Genomic DNA, 18,708 nt, shown 5'->3' with positions numbered 1-18,708 from the left:
ATATTATCTCTTTTGCCTATTCAAGAGGAGTTCAAAAATCTTTGTATAGTAGTTCCGGTATATAAATAGTTATGTGTGCTTGTTTACATCTCATCACAGTGATAGTATACAACTGATCTTTCTTTTTGTATATAGTAAAGAAAGGAAATGTTTATCCAGAAATTGATTCCCGGCCCTATTCATGATGGTGCAAATTTCCATGTCACCACGTTCGTAAGTTACAACCATTTGTGTCTACAATTTATTTTACTTGCTGTACAAATCAATCTTTCTGCTGTTGATATTTTGTAGGGTTGTAACTCCAAAATTTATTGGCATATGAGGCTGAAACTTTGCTAGAGCATACACTTGGTTAAAACGTTATAAATATTTAATAATCAAGAATTCATAAAATGCATGATATGTGTGGTTTTCACAGATCCAGTCACATTTTGATGAGTGAAAATAAAACAATTACAAAAATAGTACTATTCCAGCTGCAAGCCACTGTACTGTCATTAGTGAGTTGTCATAATTCAGGTGACCAAGTGTATATAATGGGACCATAGACAAGTGTCCAATTATCAAGGTGTCCATTCTATGAGGTTCTGGACTATCTCTTTCATCAACACGTTCACCCATCAAAATATTCCACACCATACAGTATTCACTACACAATCACTTGGTGTACTCACTTGTCCTGTACCACTGACATGATGGGGTGATGGCTCTCACTGATCATCCTCCCATAACAACTGGACTAGTACCAGATGGGAATATCATGTCCCTACAAGATATACACATGAATATGTACTATCGTACACAACGTATACAGATCAATGAAGTACCACACGTCCATCAAAAGAGTAAGAGTTGTGATCAGTTCCTACTAACACTCCACTCCAGCTGATAGGTGTGGTCTAGGAATCATTCCTGGTATATGGATCCACACCTCATAATTTGTACCTAAGGGGAACAAGTTACATATAAGTGTTTGTGTGCTCATTTTCTTCCTAAGAGAACACAACAGTAATATAGTCATGTTAGTCTATTAAGGTAACATACCATTTCCAGTAGTCAACACATGAGAGTATTGTCCATGAAATGTTCTTGTCTCACTGACCACTACACTCTCTTGAAGGGACAAGTCTGGTCACAACAGGTACATAACACAGTGACCAATAGTGAGAGGGTTGATCACCTGATGTAGTTTGGGTGTTACTTGTGCTGGTCAGTACAAGGGAACAGTCCAATAACATAACACTATGTACCACATTGTGAGCAGCATTCCTGGGAGATGTGATATGTAACTAACAATTGATCATATACAGTGGACCCAGTACTTACCAGTGAGGGATCTGGATGGGCTATACTATGATTGTATAAGCAATCTTCACTTTTAGTAGACTGGACACACCCTTTGTGCTCCTAATGTGGTTGATTTGCTGGACACATTTCTCCACATCTCCTAAGAACTGATAATCACGATAAGCCTCATCTGACACTCCTAATGTTACTTCCTCCACTGTGTAAGCTTGTTTTAATTGTTCCAAAAATTTTAGAGTTGTTGTCTGGTCCATGTACTGATCACCATATTTGAATATTTTTACTGAATTGTTGACTGTCAAGGAATCAGCTATTAGTAGTATATCTTGAGGTGGTTGTTTATTACTTCTGATGGTCAATTGTGTAAGTGTCTTACTGCACTCTAATAGTTTAGTGATATCTGCTACCCACTCCTTGATGTACCAATAGTTAAGTTTTAATGTTTCAATATTATCACTTTGTCTGATAGCACTCAACATCTTGTGGTTAGCTGTATCACTATTAATAACAAATTCAAGTTGTTTCAACACAGTGGTGTTGGCTAAACTCATCACTTCATAGTCATCACGTAGGTCAAAACTGACAGACTTAATCTTGTTCAATGAAGTGCCAATGATGGCACAAGATGATGATGTCATGTCTACCATCCTCAATCCAATGTGTTCCATTGTTACTGTCAGTGATGATAAGATCACATGAACTCCTTCATCTTTTAGAGGATTCCACGACAACTCAATACTGGTGAGTGTTGGATGATCAGTTGCTATCAGTCTTCTCAGGTGGTTAGCACCAACTGCAGTGATCTTATTTTCCTTCAGGTTAAGGTGTTGTAGTTTGTTGCTCTTGTTCAAATGATACACTAACCTCTCCATTCCACTGTCCTTAATATCATTCCAACTAAGATCAATAGACACAATGGAGTTATTGTGATACAAAAATTCACCAATCTTGTCTGCTCCTGTAGGGCCTAATTTACACCGTCCCATTCTAAGGTCATGAATTAAAACATTTCTAAGATCAGCAAAACAGGCAGCTCCCTCAGGACCAATATCAGTTCTACTGATGTCTAATACACTGAGAGTGTCACTACCGGTGAATAACTGGGATAGTACCATATGTGTAGATGTTACATTTGAGTTTGGATTATCACCAGTAGAAACCATATCACTTGTTGACTGAACTTCTATCCCATTAATGTTTAGTTCAACAATAGGATACTGTGTTGACATCAAATGAACAAGTAAGGAAAATAACTGGTGTGTAATCCTGCAACCTGGTATATTAAGGATAAGGTTGTCATTGTTATGTTGAGATTGTCTTCTCTGTAATGATGTAACTAACAACTGAAACTCATCATCATTCCAGTATGATCCACAATTTACTTGTTTCATTGTTTCCTTGTAGTGAGTTAGGAAATAGTGAATGACATGTGCTGCATCATGTTCAATGTTACCATCAAGGTGGTCTCCCACTATTTGACACAATTCACTATTGTGTGCCTCATACATACAATCCATCAAGTGTTGTATTCTCCTCACAGTAAGATCTGACTTCACCAGTTTATATGGTAGTGGTATACAATTTAGTACTTCTTTGTTGTTATTCAGTCCAGTAATACCAGAATAAAATCCCCACACCATTATATAGTTATGATCATTCCAGTAAGTGTTTATACACTTCAGTTGATCTTGTAGGGACAATTTGGAGATGTACCATGCTGTGGAAAACTCTTGTAGTGTTTTATGGAGAAAATTATATGACTTCTCTGTGCCATACACTGAGGTACTGGGGGCAGTCACTAATAGTCCAAGATCACTCATCTTATTCTCAACAATACCAATTTTCAATAAGTATTGGGAGGTAAATATGATATTTCCATTCTCTGTTCCTTTGTATGCAATAAAACATAATTGGGCAAACTGTTCAGAAATACCCTCTGGAAGATGATCCAATGATCGGAGTTTCTCCACTTTAGCAACATTGACAGTTCGTACAGTTATATATCTCAGGATCAAACGTAAACACAATAAAGTGTACAATTCTGTGAGTGTCTCTGGTAATGTTGAGAAGTGAAAAAAAATGAGACACACAATTGCAACATTGATGGGAATGTGTAATATTCCCCTCACTGTCGAATTTTTATGTAACTGTGATTTCAGTTGAGATGCTAATTTTTCTCCATTATCAACACTTTCAAATGTACTTAAAATGTATTCACCTATAGAATTTTTGTTAAATCCTTCTATTTTAATAATTCTGGATGCATCACATTCCAACCTGACACAAGCTTCTGGACGAGATGTATATATTATCGTACAATTAGGAAGGTGTTCCCTCAACTCAGTAAACACTGATGATTTGCGTAATTCATGAGGTAGTTCATCATATCCTTCAAGTATGAAACAAATTCTTTCCCCTGAATTTCTGATAATTTGTTTTTTAATATTTTCTCTCAACTCATCATCTGGGATCAATAATAAATCATTAACTGTTTGAGCTTCTTGTATCTTTTTGGTGCGCAAGGTCAACAGAATTACTACATCATAATTTTGTAATAAACTACCTTCTGCCCAGCATTTGCAAATGTTTATGGCAAGGGTACTTTTACCCATCCCAGGGTCTCCTTTGATCACAATCACCTTTTTAATCTCTCCCTCTACATCAAGTGCTTCAGATAAAGTAACACTATCACCTCTTCTGTTCTCTGTTGATGTTGTTCTTCCTTGTCTATCAATCTTCACAAGAGTCAAACCAACATACTTTGATGATGAGCAATCTAACTGTTCATCAATACAGATCAACCCTAGTGACCTGTACCTAGCCTTCAGGTACTGACAATATTTGCTCATGTGATGACTCAAATGTGACTGGTAGGATATACCAGTAATGACTCCTACACAAACCACAATAGGTAAACTAACTTAGTATAAGTGTTTTACTTAATTGCACTGCTGCATTACAATTAACAAAAACAAAATGAATGAATTAAGTTCTTACACAGAAACAATAATAGCACAATAAGGGACATTACATTATTATTAGGTTACCCGTAAATCAGATAATGATGTGGACTGGTGAAGGAGATGTTAACAAACCAACATGTAGTCATGTATTTATGTAGTTTAATAGTCATGTAAACACATAAGGTTTAGTTATGTATACCAGCGTTGAAACCGGGCCACTACTGCTGACCCAGATGACCCACTGACTCGGATAGCAATCTGGGTAAGACCCGGATTTAAAGCTGAGGTGTGCAATAAGAGCTATGTTTCGGGTAGTCTCAAGCAAGCGAGACTACGTTTTGAGCGTTCAATTCGTGTTGAGTAAACGAGTAGTTATGTGATAACTAAGCTGGTAAGTTTATAGTTTATAATAAATCAGTCAGTGGGCTTTGGTTCCACATAACTACTGTGAGTTTACAGACAGCAATTGGGTGTAGCTTCATGCATACCCAGTATTACAATTTCTCGATATATTGAAGTGAGCGTGGTTCACAAAAGTTCTATCCTGCTGCAAGACTTGACTATATACAACTCTTACAATAATCGATTAGTGGGCGTGGCTCCACGAAACCTTGCAGACAGCCAACGGACACAGCTTCGTGCTACACACTACACTTACTACTAAATGGGCATGGCTGAGCGTATGTTTGTAACACGATAAGGGGGTCGTGGCTCTCGAAAGACCTACACGATAGCATTTATAAGTTTTCACGTCATCAAATGAACTATTTCATTTCTCACATGATCTAATCTGGGTCAGACCCAGATAATTTGTAAACTGGGTCGGACCCTGATGACCTGGAGAAAAAGTGACCCGGTTGGCCTGGATAACCTGACCCGGTTTCAATGATGATGTATACGCACTACCATTCTGCACTCTATCTCTCTCTCTGATACACACACACACACACACACACACACACACACACACACACACACACACACACACACACACACACACACACACACACACACACACACACACACACACACACACACACACACACAGAACCACTACTGAAATACCTGTGTACTACTCAGGTGCTAAGTGTGAGTAACGCATTTGTACTGAGATACATGTATTAATGTGGTAAATACAAAAATCATACCTGTCTTCAACTTGTTCTCTATCTGACTGGATAAATAGCCCAACTCAACACTCTTGAGAGCTTCTAGCAATTGTTGCCAGCTGGCATCCTCTTGTGTGTTCAACCATTTCTCAAACACACTCTTACAACAATCCTCAACACTATGTGGGTGATTTGCTGCAATCACTTCCAATACTCGTTGGTCTATTAGAGAAGGGTCTAATAGTTGCACACCAAGATCTCTCCACTTGTCTGCTATTGATGGTACCACCTGATCATACAGGTCTCTTAAGATAGGTCGACTATTACCTGTATACATTATGATCATTAGTAAGGACTGAGTTTTATACACACACACACACGTACACACGCACACACACACACATGTACACTAGGGCTGAGCAATACTACCGTTTTAGCGATACATAGCGATATTTTGAAAGTATCGATATCGCGATATTTTGTTATTAACTATTGTGATACCATGCCTGTACATTACTGTCATTAAAAATCCATTTGTTATGCAGTACTAGGCTAAGAATCCTTGTAAGTGATAAAGTCCACCCACCTGGTTTCCCCTGCAGAGAGGTTGCTAGTTAGTGTTCAATGACAAAACTGGACACTTACCAAAAACACCTCCATAATACCATTTAACTCTTACACTTCATCATTTGAGATTACTTAAGAGATAAACTGTATAAGGAATGCTTTCAAAGAGAGAAACCATGGAGACACTAAACATAACAGCAATTATTTTAGAGGTATTTAATACAGACGAAGTCAACATGAAGCTGTTCTGAAAGAAGTGTTGTTTCTGGTATAACACATTCACTACTTTTAGTGTTGGCTTCATCAAGTTTCACAGTTCAGCCAAAAAGTGGTGGACATGGTATAGTCACATGATATAGGATCACATGATCCATAGCTTCAATCTCATGTGTGCATGAGACAGCTTTTAAAATCTCACTTAGGTATGGCGATTAAAGCTTTTAAAGTAGTTGTGAACACCAGTTGTGAATACCATCATGAAGTCTTTTTTTAAAATAATGATAGTGACTAAAAGTGGTGGACAAATTACATCATCATGGCTCTCCCTGCTTTTTTGTTCATTGATCTCTAATCCAGCTTAATATTCCTAATTTCCTTCTACTTGTTTGTTTACTTTTTTAAATAACACAATTATGACTGCTGAATCCACGTGTACCACATTAAAAGAAAGAATGGCACCAGGTATTCCATAATATAATTTTGCATCTGAACGCATACCTCAATAATCAATAATCAATTATGCAATTTTTTCTTTCTTCTTTTTTTTATAAAAACAAAGAAAAAAAATTACACACTGAAATGTGAGGTGGCCATTATACTTCATTTGTAGCTATGTTCACAGCATTACAAACGAAGAACAATACAAGCAACTTCTCTGCAATGAATCCAGTTGCTACAGAAAATGCGGGCGAAAAGCATGACACAGCCCAAGGGAAGCCATATTGCACTATCACAAATTGACACATTGCGTTGTCAGGAAAAAAACTGAAACACAAAAAAGGACAAAAGTAAGTCCATAATACATGTACGTGCTGCATCGTATGTACTGTGGTTGGCAAAAAGGCACGTCTCAGGATGAAGCAACGCCAAACAGTGAAAACATCAAACCCATGGCCTTATCCATTGTTAAGGCCATGGGCTTGATGTTATCCATTGTTAAGTTATGCTTGACTGAAGGCATCAGTTAGTTAGTTAGTCAGAATAAAATTTTGTTAAATAGAAAATTTTTAAAATTCCATAGAAACTTGTTGAAATGGTTTGGGGTCAATCTAAAGGCATTTTTGGGCTTGGCTATGCCTAACCAATACTGCCAAGCTGTTATGAAGGAAATTTGAGGCTGGTTTTAAGGTGATATTATTGGGAAGGAAATCCCAAAACTGCATGATCCCTAATATACAGTACTACCATACTGTATGATGGTAAAATCAGCTTTTACGTAAGAAGTAAAAGCGAAATTAAGTCTGTATTAAACTTCTGCAAAGGGAAGGTAATTTACAAAGTCTGTGGAGAGTCACCACACCCATATTTCAGACCACCGAAAAGAAACAACTTCAGAGCAAAGTTTACCTGTGGGGTTTTACAGGCATTTAACAACTGAAAAACAATGGTGCAGGCCTCGTAGACTACAAGGACTAGACTATCCCTTACGTATCCCTTACATATCCCTTACGTTCGTGAATGAAAATGAAATGCAGCTTTGAGACTTTGTCCAGAGAATTTGTACGAAAAAACATGATAGTCAAGTATAAAACAGTTTGGAAAATACTTCTGTGTGAATATGTTGGTAAAAGCAGTTTGTTTAACTAGTGCTTCCTTAGCAGTGCATAGCAGTGATGAATTACGAAATATGAGAATTACACACTAATAATAATGTGTTATGACACAACCAAAAACCCTATTGGTTATAACAATAAAAATAGTAATACATACGGTACTGCCCAAGAGCAACATCACACTCGCTCGCACATGCAACATTTTAAAAACCGTTAATTAAGGGGTGTAGAAACTGTTTCCCTCGTAATTCTCATGAACAAAACAGCTGCCACGTTGTCTTGTGAGCGAAACAGTTGCCATGCCCCTTAATTAGAGATTTTTAAAATCTCAAACAAAGTTGCATGTGCGAGCAAGTGCGACATTGTGCTTGGGCGGTACTGTAGTTGGTTAATTCCAGATGAGTTAGCTAGCTGCATGGTGCCTAGTTTTTAGAAGTAGCACAACGTCAACTTGTTTTACATTGCTTCAGCCTGACAAGTGCCTTTTGGCATACTGTAGTATGTACATTAATGTATGCTTCATGGATTTACCTGTGTCCCATATATCTTTGCTGACAGTGCAAGGTGTTGATTCACAGTAGCACTGCACGATGGCTTCCCTAAATTTGTAACAGAAATCGTCTGAGTTTCTGTTGTAACCGGATTGATTGCAGAGGTCCTTCTCATTCATTTGTAACACTGAGTAATGGACTGAACATAACTGAAAATGAAGTGTAATGACCACTAAGCTAATACAGTCATTAATAGTTAGACCACTCTGTAATGAGTACACAATTATTACATACACATTATGATTGTGCCCATGTGATCTTGGAATCAATCTAATCATTAGTAGTTGACATAAGCTCTGGGAGCATCTTTTGTTAGAAGTGGAATGCAGAGCAATAAGCCTGATGTCATCACACATTCTTTTTTCTAATGGAGGGTTCACCAGTATTGCAAAAAATCAAAAAATTACGAGGTCTCTAATCATTTTAGAGAACCTCTCCAGTAGTGGTTTTAACTCCCAAATATCAAAGGATCAGACAACAAGAAGAGATAGATAGATAGATAGACAACATTTCCACAGTGGAAAATTATAGGTGCTTGCTTAATTGATAATAAGTCTTGAGTGCAACAGGCTACAGAGTTGGGACTTGTGTCTTACATTCACCATGAGCTGGGACATTCATCAAGGTTAAGGTTTTACTTAAATCCTCTCATGCTATAGCTGATGATACACCGTAAGGTTACATTTTACTGCAACATAACCAAACACACATAACTCATAGTGCTTCATGGTATAGAAATGAAACAAACTATTTTCGATGAAGAGACAAATCCATTGGTATACTAGATAGTTTAATTCAAGCTTTCCTTCACTAACGTGCGTAAATTATTTATGTAGAACACAATTTTACCCAATGTACTTCAATGTCATTTATCTATAAAAAATTATGCAAACAAGTCGTTTATTTGCTCAGCAGGTCACATGATATAGGATCACATCTACCAAGATGGCACCATAGCTTCAATCTCATGTGTGCCAGTGAAAGACAGCTTTTAATGTCTTGATTAAAGTCTCAAGACAGCTTTTGAATAGAGGATATTTTGTACATTAACTATTTGAACAAAAAAATGATCAATATACTAAGATTGGTAGTGTGCTCAAGAAATTTTGATAGTAAACGACTATCGTGAATCCCATACAAAAGTACGGGTAGCAAATGTAGTTTGGACTATAACGCGTCATATAAACTAAGGATGGGGCTCCTCATTCTAGTTATGCACCTCTCAATGTAATGCCCGACTACCACAATTACGAGCTGAAGGTGTGGGAAGGTGGAGGTTGGTGGGGGAATGGACCATTGAATTTCCCTGAGGTGGTGGGGATTTGTCATTCAGGGCTGGAGGAGGGAAAATTGAGATGGTCAGGCCATGCATTATACATGCTGAAATTACTACTATATACATGGTGCTGCCAATGAGAGAGGAGTTGCTGCACAGTGTGCAAAGCACATTCTGCAAAGCACAAGCATTCTAGGGGAATCTGGGGGCATGCCCCTACAGGAAATCTTTGAAAATTACACACTCATATATGCAATTTTAGTGGTATTTCACTGCTAGCTATAGCTAAAATAATATGCTGTTGCTTCTCAGACTTTCTATAGTATCTATACTATGTATAACAGGTAGGTAATTGTAGACCTGACATACAGGGGACACAGCATGAAACTCACTATATGACTCAGTGTATACAGACAGGCCAGATAGTTATAGTAATTAGAAGTTCACGGAGGTCTGGGGGTGCAACCCCCAGGAGCTGCAGAATTTTTGCATTTTAAAGGCTTGAAATGCCTTAAAACTGATGCTAAATTTTAAAGTAAAAGTAAAACTAGCTAGCAACTTGCAACTTTTGCCCCAAATTTCACAGGGAACCGATGCAGCATGGCTCCCTTATAGAATAGCTTACAATTAATTTATTATTTACGACTGGGAAGCTAGCTGTATACAGTGAATTCACACAGCTACAATAAAAAGGCTACACAGCTACAAAAATTCAGTATACTATACTGGTTTGTATGCAACGAAGTGAATGGATCATTACATAAATATACTGGTGGACAGTCATGAGACCAATCACTATTCTAAAATGGTGCAATGCCACTGATGTGATGTGAGACTAGGAGTTTGCTCAGTATCTTGACAGGACAAGTGGGTAGTTGAAGAGGAGTGATTTCTACTCAAAATTTCATCCAGATGGCCGCATTGTAATGTATGGGTATACAGCTTCCTGCCACGGAATGAGGCGCCTAGTTTGTCACTGCTGGCTCTTTGCCCAGTAAAAGAAGCCAAGAGTGACAAGCCAAGAAATACTAATGAGATTATTTTATAAAGATTGAATTGTGATATATGGTTTAGAATCAATGAAGGCACCTGCCGTACACATGATAAATGCCAACTGTCAGCACACGTGATACGTAGAACCCACAATCATTTCAATCCAAATGCTATGCTGTACTGTAAGGTAATTTACTTGTAGTTTTGTGGTTTAGTCAGGCTGAGAAATTACAGGTAACTACTCGTGCCATGCATTTTCAATAACATCTGTAAAATGTACGTGTAGATATGATCATCCAGAGATTGCATGAGATTAATATAGTTCGAGCTGGTCAGCTAGTTGGTCCAGCTCTCAGATTATTAGTCTGCCTCAGGCCTGACCAACTGGACCATCTCCTCCAGCCTTGGTATCTTTACCTTACCCTGCGGATTTAGAGTGAACTAACTCCCCAAAGCGCTATTAAGGAATTATTCAGTTAGCTCACTTTTACAGACTACTATTCTTTAACTACAGTTCTTAGACTACAGTTAGTTATCTTGTCTGTACACTGAAAATGTACAGCAATAAGTACAGAGAAAAAAATTGGAATTTTCAACTAGAGTAGTGACCATAACACATCGATAAATAGTGAAACAAGCTGCAGTAGTACGTGCATGATATTAAATCACAGTAAAACAATAAGAAGTATTATATCCCTACTGTGCATTTCCATTATGGTATCTTGAGCACAGTAGGAATATAACACCTCTTATTGTTTTACTATGATTTAATATCGTGTAGTACTTCAGTTTGTTTCAGTACTTTTTTATCGATGTGTTATGGTCCCTACTCTAGCTGAAAACTCCAAATTTTTTTGTGTACTTGTTTGTCAACTTTTTTGTAAATAATTATTGTGACTGATGAACCCACACATATCACATCTGAAATGGGACCGTGCGCCCCAATTATCATCTGAATAGTGACGTATTTGTTACGCTTCGTTGTCAGCTATGTTCAACCCATTACACAGTATTTCGAATCAAGAACAGTTCAAAAAGCATCTCTGCAATCCACGCATACCGAAAGAAAGAAAAGGTGCCATCCGCCCCAGTTATATAAATTATAGTCTGAAAAGTGAAGTGTCTATTACGCTTCGTTGTAGGCTATGTTCAACCCGTTACACAGTAGTATAAATCAAGAACTGTTTGAAAAGTACCTCTGCTATCAAAATAGCCACTATGTCAAATACGGACGATTTCCGTTACGAAGGGAAGCCATCACATGCTACCACCAAATCAACACTTTTCGCTGTCAGCAAAGATGAATGGGACACAAAGGAGGACACTGGCAAATTCATGAAGATCGCATTGTACATACTGCGGTATGCCGAAAGGCACCTGTCTGGCTGAAGCGATGTCAAACAGTGAAAAAATCAAGCCCATAGCCTTAGCCGTTATTGAGTTACGCTTGTCTGTAGGCATCAGTCAGTTAGTTACTCAGTCAGTAGAAAATTCCGTTAAATAAATTATTTTAAAAATTCCGTAGTAACTTGTTGAAAGCGTTTCGAGTCGATCTGAAAGCTTGTTTGGGCGTAGTTTCACCTAACCAATACTGTATCATTGTCATCAGAGAAAACTGAGGCTGTTTTTGGGTGATATTATTTTGCGGGCCACACCTACTCCTTTGTGGTCTACTATACAGTAACTATCGTACTGTATGATGACAGCGATTTATATTACAAAACTAGCCAAACATTACGTATAGGGGAAAAACCTAAGAAAGTACCTATACTAATACTACAGGAAATGTCAATTCCAAATTTAGACATTCTATGCTAACACTGTGGTCTCTAAGAAACCACAGCGTAAAACCCTAGAAAGTCATTGTTCTATCTTGACCTCTGGATCTAGTACCAAATCCTTTAGTAGATCTCTTCTCTGCATCATCTCAATCACGAGAAGCACACCGATGCAGCATTTAACTCACTAAAACATGCTTGAAGTAACTTGCTACTTGAATAGCTATACACTGTCACATGTATATGCAATGGGAAATTGTGCAAAGCCCAACTAACCCCAGGTTTTGCTACTGGGAGATTTGTCAGGGTTTGTGGTTTGTATCACCAGTACTTCTCCAGTAGGTGGGGAATTGCAATTTTCATGGATACAAATCCCCACCTCAGCCCGTACCTGTGGTAGTGGGGCTTTACACTGATAGGTGCATTACTCTGTTATACACATAAAGGAATCTATCGCTCTGGAGAAATTCTTGTAACCAGTGTATTTGTACTTTCTATGCATGCTTGATTCGTTCACTGTCGTGACGTCATGTTTTTATTAGAATTTTTTCAGTCATAAAGTTCAGGATATCCTCTATTAGTTGCGAGCACCAACATGAAGTCTTTATAAAGGTAGTGACTAAAAGTGGTGGACAAATTTCATCATCATGACTTAGTTCATTACTAGTGAGACCAACACTAGAATGTGTATGATACTATATGAACTGGATGGAAGAAACTTGGTCAAATTTCAAACAATCAATTATAGGAACTCACTTTTCTTTCTTTCTTGAACGTCCTGTACATCAGGTTGGATAGTTCTTTTAGGAGGACGGTCTTCGTGATCCATTTAATGTTGACGATCAGTTCTCAGATCCTCGCCAGATCAGTTTGATAGTAGTTCAGCAGAATCGATTGTGGGTTTACTCCTCTGTAGCGTCTCACGTTCATTCACTAGTGATATTAGACGGAGTATTATTTAGTGATTGTTACTGGTATAGTGAAGTAACAGAAGAATATGGTGTAATATTAGTGGGTGAAGAGACCGGCGTACAGGGCCTAACTCGGCTGCTTAGAAACGATGGAAAAATACCCGCTATTATGCAGGTAAGCTTTGTTGATAAACAAGTGTACTATTTGTTGGTGTTTGCTGTGTATAAGAAGTGATTATCTTGTACTCGCTTAGGTACTTTATGAATGGTTGTTGTAATGCACCTATCAATGTCAAACCCCACCTACCCCAGGTCGAGCAGAGGTGGGGATTGTTGGGGATTTGCAAATGCGAGAATGCAAATTCCCCACCCCCGGGGACAACTTTGAGTTACGAATCCCCTACTAATTATCCCGGGAATCACAACAGTACGGATATCCGTGTTGCAAATGTCCCTACCCTGGGGACGAGCTTGGGTGACAAATCCCCACCTGCTGCCTGACCTGGGGTAGGTGAGGCGTGACATTGATAGGTGCATAAGGAAGGTGATAATTGTCTGTTCTCTCTCACAACTGGACCAGCAAGCCTGACATGGTACTGTGTGTGTTGTAGTTGATGTAATTGTATTTGTGTTTCATGACCAACACTGTGGATATAGGATCAACGTTGTAAGTAGGTCAGTACTGTTGACCCACTGACCCGAATTGTAATCTGGATGGGACCCGGATCTGACCCGCATGTGACCTAGTTTAATTAAAATAGAGGCGTGCCCCAAGAGCTAGATTAAAAGTCCACAAGTTCCACTAGGTAGCTTTACATTTTTTTACACTATAGAAAAGATTGTCTACAAAAAGTGAGTAGCTACATATTATCAAATGGGTGTGGCTCCACGTACATATTATCAAGTGGGTGTGGCTCTACGTACATATTATCAAGTGGGTGTGGCTCCACGTACATATTATCAAGTGGGTGTAGCTCCACGTACATATTATCAAGTGGGTGTGGCTCCACATAAGTTTACATGTAGCTACAGAATTTCAGTTGGTCACCTACATTTCAAGTAGCAACAAGGATCTGGTGATGCCATGCATGCCCACAGAGTACAGGTGATACAATTCTGATAAGTAGGAGTGGCTCTATTATGCCCCACACAGACAGACAAGCATATTCCTGAATGGTGGGTGTCTCCACATAAGTTTCTTGAGTGTTTACAACTGCATTTCCACCAATACAATCGAGCTTGCTAACTTACAGTCACACATGATCTCATCGGCAGATATTCAGTGAAGTGGATAAGACCCACTTGACCCGGACAAAATGTGACCCAAATGGCCCGGATAATCTGGATGACCCGGCCCACTTACATCGCTTATAGGATACAATACCTCTATTCCAGTCATCTTGGTTCCTAGTCTGGTGCTGCCCGCCCCTTCACAAAAAGTAAAGACTGGTTTCTCAGAGCTTATGATAAGAATTCTCTGTTGTCCTGCCACAATGTCCTGACAAACCAAAATCGGCCGGACAATTGCCAAAATTGACTGGACATGAGATGAATGCCCAACATGTCTTCTGTAGCATAGCAAATAAACATTATAGTGGTAAGACATCACATGCCTTACTGCAGCTGTTATGTGGTTAAAGTACACCAGTGGGTTGGCAATGGTACATTTATGGTCACTCCCTTGGGTTGTAAGAATGTATACTATCTCCTGGCAACCAAGTGAATGTTATTGTTGATAGCATGCCAGCTCAGCCCTTAGGCTCCTTCTTTATGCTTTGATGGGACACTGTGTCCGGACAAATTGCATTATGGTCAGACATCTATGCAATTTGACCGGATTTTGTCCGGTGTCCGGACGTTATCATAAGCTCTGGTTTCTATATAGCCACAAACTACCTGTATTATGCCTGAGTCAGAGTGCCTACAGTAGCTTGCGACATGCTGTGCAACCATAGCTATACATCTCGTGTTTTATAATTTTAATGAACTTACTGTAGAAACTACATTGGCAGGTACGCCTTCATTTGTTACAACACGGCACATTACAGGTGTTTTAGTGACACTCTATGAAGCGTGGTATACTCGTAGGCACCATGCTTGGCTTCTTCGTGTTGAACATTGCTGGCATCTGCCTGCGGTGTTTATTTCCATTAACAAATCATTCTGCCTGCGATGCCAGAAGTTCCAAGAACTCTCTCAACTTTTACGATGGCTGCAGCACACTTGTTGTGATACCGACAAAGTATGTTTCAAAGTTCCCCCCCCCCACCCTATCAAGACCCCGGCACTAATCGCACATGTGGTTTGCAGCTATATGGAAACCAGCCTTAAGGGTCTGATGAAATACCATTTCAAAAGAAATTCAGTTAGACAGTATACGTAACTGCTGGTGACGTCAGATAATTTCCTTTCAATTCGAACAAAATCATTGTGTTACCAAAGGGATTTGTGTGTTTGAACACACTAATTGGCTACCACCGAATTTGAGTGATAGAAGTGATTTAGTATGTATATTTCACCAGACCCTGTGAAGAGGTAGGTGGTGCCAGGCTACTTGGCTCCCACACCACAATTTCTGGTACCATTACACTGTATTATACTCTTGGTAACATGCAATAAAAACTCTTGGTAATGACATGTATGACCAAGGTCACTAATCAGATGGATGTCTCTGATATCAGTTATTCGTATACTTTCTTGGAACTAAACCTCACTTTGTTCCTTATCTCCATCTGCTTTACCAGTCACAGTCTACCAACACTAGTCTCGTACCCAGACAGCTTTTTTTCCCTTTTGTATTTGGGTGGGGGGAAACCCAAAAACAAAAGAGAAAAAGTAATGTGCTATACCAACACTTCTTTACTATAACATCATGGCTTCTATTGTATGTCACCAGACCCTTGTGATCTGGGGATGTGACTAACTGAAGTGTCCTTATTGGGAGTACAAATATGTACAATTTTATTTTTCAAGGTTTACAGTGATAAAAAGCAGTGAAGCAAAAGGTGATTGTAACTATGTAAGTTAATATACATGCGGCTGCTGTATTAGAGTATCTTGATCTCACTACTTGGCTACACATTATATTAAGCTAGGGGACATGGTAGAATACTTTGTTTTCTACAGAGCTAGATTGTTAAGACTCAGCATTGATTATTAGAGATGTGGTGGCATTTTAAGGGGGAGTGGTGCCCAATGCAATAGGTACAGCTTAACCATTACCTGATACTACCAGGGATACTGCAGTCCATTAAGCATTTTAGTAGTTTCGTGGCATCTAAATATGCTCCTTCAATGAAACTCTCACTGCATAAAATTAATGCCTTGATATGGTTTCCTGGAATGAACACAATGATGATCTTTTAACTGATTAATTGAAGATAAAAGGAATGGCAAAGCACAGAAGGTAGAATTTATCAGAACTACAAAAGGCACATCTACCCCATGAGTTTGTTGTTGTGGTATAACATGATGGTAGCTGTCTGCTGCTTTGTTTGACCACTAACCTTGCATCAGGCAGGTAGGTTGGATGGCAGACAAAAAATCAAGTTTTGAAGTATATAGTTTTAATAACCAGCTGCTTGTAAGTGTTTTCTTGTTTTTAATGCTGTATTTGATGTTGATTGGAGTAACACTATTCTGTAAAGGTGATTTTCATTGTGTATGATGTTTAGTATAATGGTTTTTAGATGTGCCATTTTTATCAGTACCCAATACTTTAAGGGGAAACCCTACTAAACAGTAATACTATTAGCAATTTACAAACAGCTCGCTTTCCTAGCTTCTAGCACATTTGATCTCGCAAATGTCATCTAGTGCTGTCAGGAGCTTATAAGCGCCAATGGCGCATATAAGCTCCTGGTGCTGTTGATTGATATTCTTGGCCCTTTAAAAAAACAAAAACCTGCTTTAAGTCAGGCACTTAAAAGAGTATGGCTTTGGAAGTCTTGCTAGTGTGACCAATGAGTTTTGATTAACACTTGGATTAGTACCACAGAGAAGTTGGCATTTGTATAAACTTTGTGAATAGCAAACTAAATTGCATTTGGCAAAATAAACTTAAACTTTGGCCTACTAAAAATTTCCAGACTAAAGTTTCCCTCTATACAGTATACTGAGGTTTCACTGTAGTAGACTAGTAGTGTGTTACTGTGTTGGGTACATGTTTGTTCACAGATGTGTTGTTACTACCTGAAGGGGTGTTGTGTGTATGGCAGTAGTTGTCATCATGACCATGTGAAGCCACCTATCATCCCATCATCATCATCATTAAGGTGAGACTAGCACCTCTCAATTACTGTGTACTGTATAATACAATACAATTTAATTGTGGTTCACACAGAGGAGAGATGCCAGCTCCATTGTCACTGGCCAGTATGAAGAGACAAGCAGAACTGGAACAAGAAGGAGAACAGGAGCCAGTGGATGATAAGTCAAATGTGAGCAGTTAAACAAGCTTCAAACTTTACTAGGAATAGCACACACACACCCACGCACGCACGCACCCACCCACACACACACACACACCCACACACACACACACACCCACCCACACACACCCACCCACACACACCCACACACACACACCCACACACACACACACACACACACACACACACACACACACACACACACACACACACACACACACACACACACACACACACAACAGGGGTGTATAATGGTGGTTGTTTGGCTGTTGTCAGTACAAATTGTGTACCACATGAAATTGACTTTGGATGACAGTCACATGATGCTTTTGCCTATACAATAAGCCTTTTACACAATGATGTTTTATGACATCACGAGAACAAAAATGGACACAATAGTTGGGGGACTGTTATACAGGTGCCTATAGAGATAAATTTTTGATCGCTCATATTTCAGCTAGGCATGGAGATGTCGACCATTAGCCAACATGTATGGTTTTATAGTAACAAAAGTTACTGTATTGTAAACATACACTATTTAGAAAAAGTTTTGAAACGTGACAAAACTTGTTTATTGTAATGTCTTATATAAAACTTAACAACCCTGTTGTTTAGAGCTCAATATCTTCTTTCCTGGCTGAAATGTAAGCAGTTAATTTTTTTCCATAGGCACTTATATAACAGTTCCCCAATTATTGTGGCCATTTTTATTCTTGTGATGTCATAAAACATCATTGTGGATAAGGCTCATACAGTACATCAGGGACTTACCTTTATCCTCTTTTGTGTCCTATTTCTTTCTCTACTAGTGTGGAGGTGTTGATTTGTGGTTAGCATGTAGCGGCTTCCTGTACTGGCTATTTAAACACAGTGTAGGACAAAGTATTGTATGATATTTTATCGATTTTTCCATACAGTTTACAGTACTGTCTTCTGCTAAGCTACCAGACAATTAGGAGGATTTGATCTCTCCTTCATTTAAACCTCCTGACAACTGGATGGATGCTCCAGAGTTTGTTCCTGTGAGTAATCGACTGTTCTGATTGGCTGTAA

At 38.7% G+C, this 18,708-nt stretch overlaps 2 protein-coding genes and 1 long non-coding RNA gene across 6 annotated transcripts in view; 2 read left to right on the top strand and 1 right to left on the bottom strand.

Annotated features, from left to right (window-relative positions):
* The window catches only part of LOC136266901 (uncharacterized), a 4,198-nt gene extending 3,846 nt beyond the window's left edge, over positions 1-352 (top strand). Inside the window, exons 2-3 of the long non-coding RNA XR_010706358.1 lie at positions 136-213; positions 292-352. This is a non-coding gene — a long non-coding RNA (uncharacterized lncRNA). The remainder of the gene's footprint in view (positions 1-135; positions 214-291) is intronic.
* LOC136266886 (protein NLRC3-like) overlaps positions 1-13,215 on the bottom strand; it is a 13,698-nt gene extending 483 nt beyond the window's left edge. The window contains exons 1-7 of one of the 3 annotated variants that reach the window (XM_066061911.1): positions 13,071-13,215; positions 5,417-5,704; positions 1,327-4,198; positions 1,181-1,269; positions 1,045-1,128; positions 828-945; positions 675-766 (exon numbers count right to left, since the gene is read on the bottom strand). In XM_066061911.1, coding sequence (XP_065917983.1) covers positions 1,347-4,198; positions 5,417-5,704; positions 13,071-13,143 — 3,213 coding nt within the window. In that variant the 5' untranslated portion in view covers positions 13,144-13,215 and the 3' untranslated portion in view covers positions 675-766; positions 828-945; positions 1,045-1,128; positions 1,181-1,269; positions 1,327-1,346. Of the gene's footprint in view, positions 1-674; positions 993-1,044; positions 1,129-1,180; positions 1,270-1,326; positions 4,199-5,416; positions 5,705-13,070 lie in introns of all 3 variants that reach the window. The other 2 variants (XM_066061912.1, XM_066061910.1) reach the window with 2 other exon arrangements.
* Positions 12,882-18,708, top strand: part of LOC136266892 (uncharacterized) — an 11,129-nt gene continuing 5,302 nt past the window's right edge. Inside the window, exons 1-5 of one of the 2 annotated variants that reach the window (XM_066061923.1) lie at positions 12,882-13,400; positions 13,480-13,818; positions 17,402-17,499; positions 17,568-17,664; positions 18,573-18,677. In XM_066061923.1, the coding sequence (XP_065917995.1) occupies positions 18,654-18,677 (24 nt within the window). In that variant the 5' untranslated portion in view covers positions 12,882-13,400; positions 13,480-13,818; positions 17,402-17,499; positions 17,568-17,664; positions 18,573-18,653. The remainder of the gene's footprint in view (positions 13,401-13,479; positions 13,819-17,401; positions 17,500-17,567; positions 17,665-18,572; positions 18,678-18,708) is intronic. The other variant, XM_066061924.1, reaches the window with a different exon arrangement.

Source organism: Dysidea avara, chromosome 9 (genome assembly GCF_963678975.1).
Source record: "Dysidea avara chromosome 9, odDysAvar1.4, whole genome shotgun sequence".
Taxonomy (NCBI): domain Eukaryota; kingdom Metazoa; phylum Porifera; class Demospongiae; order Dictyoceratida; family Dysideidae; genus Dysidea; species Dysidea avara.
The sequence above is the reverse complement of the archived record's forward strand: the minus strand, read 5'-3'. Positions and strand labels throughout refer to the sequence as shown.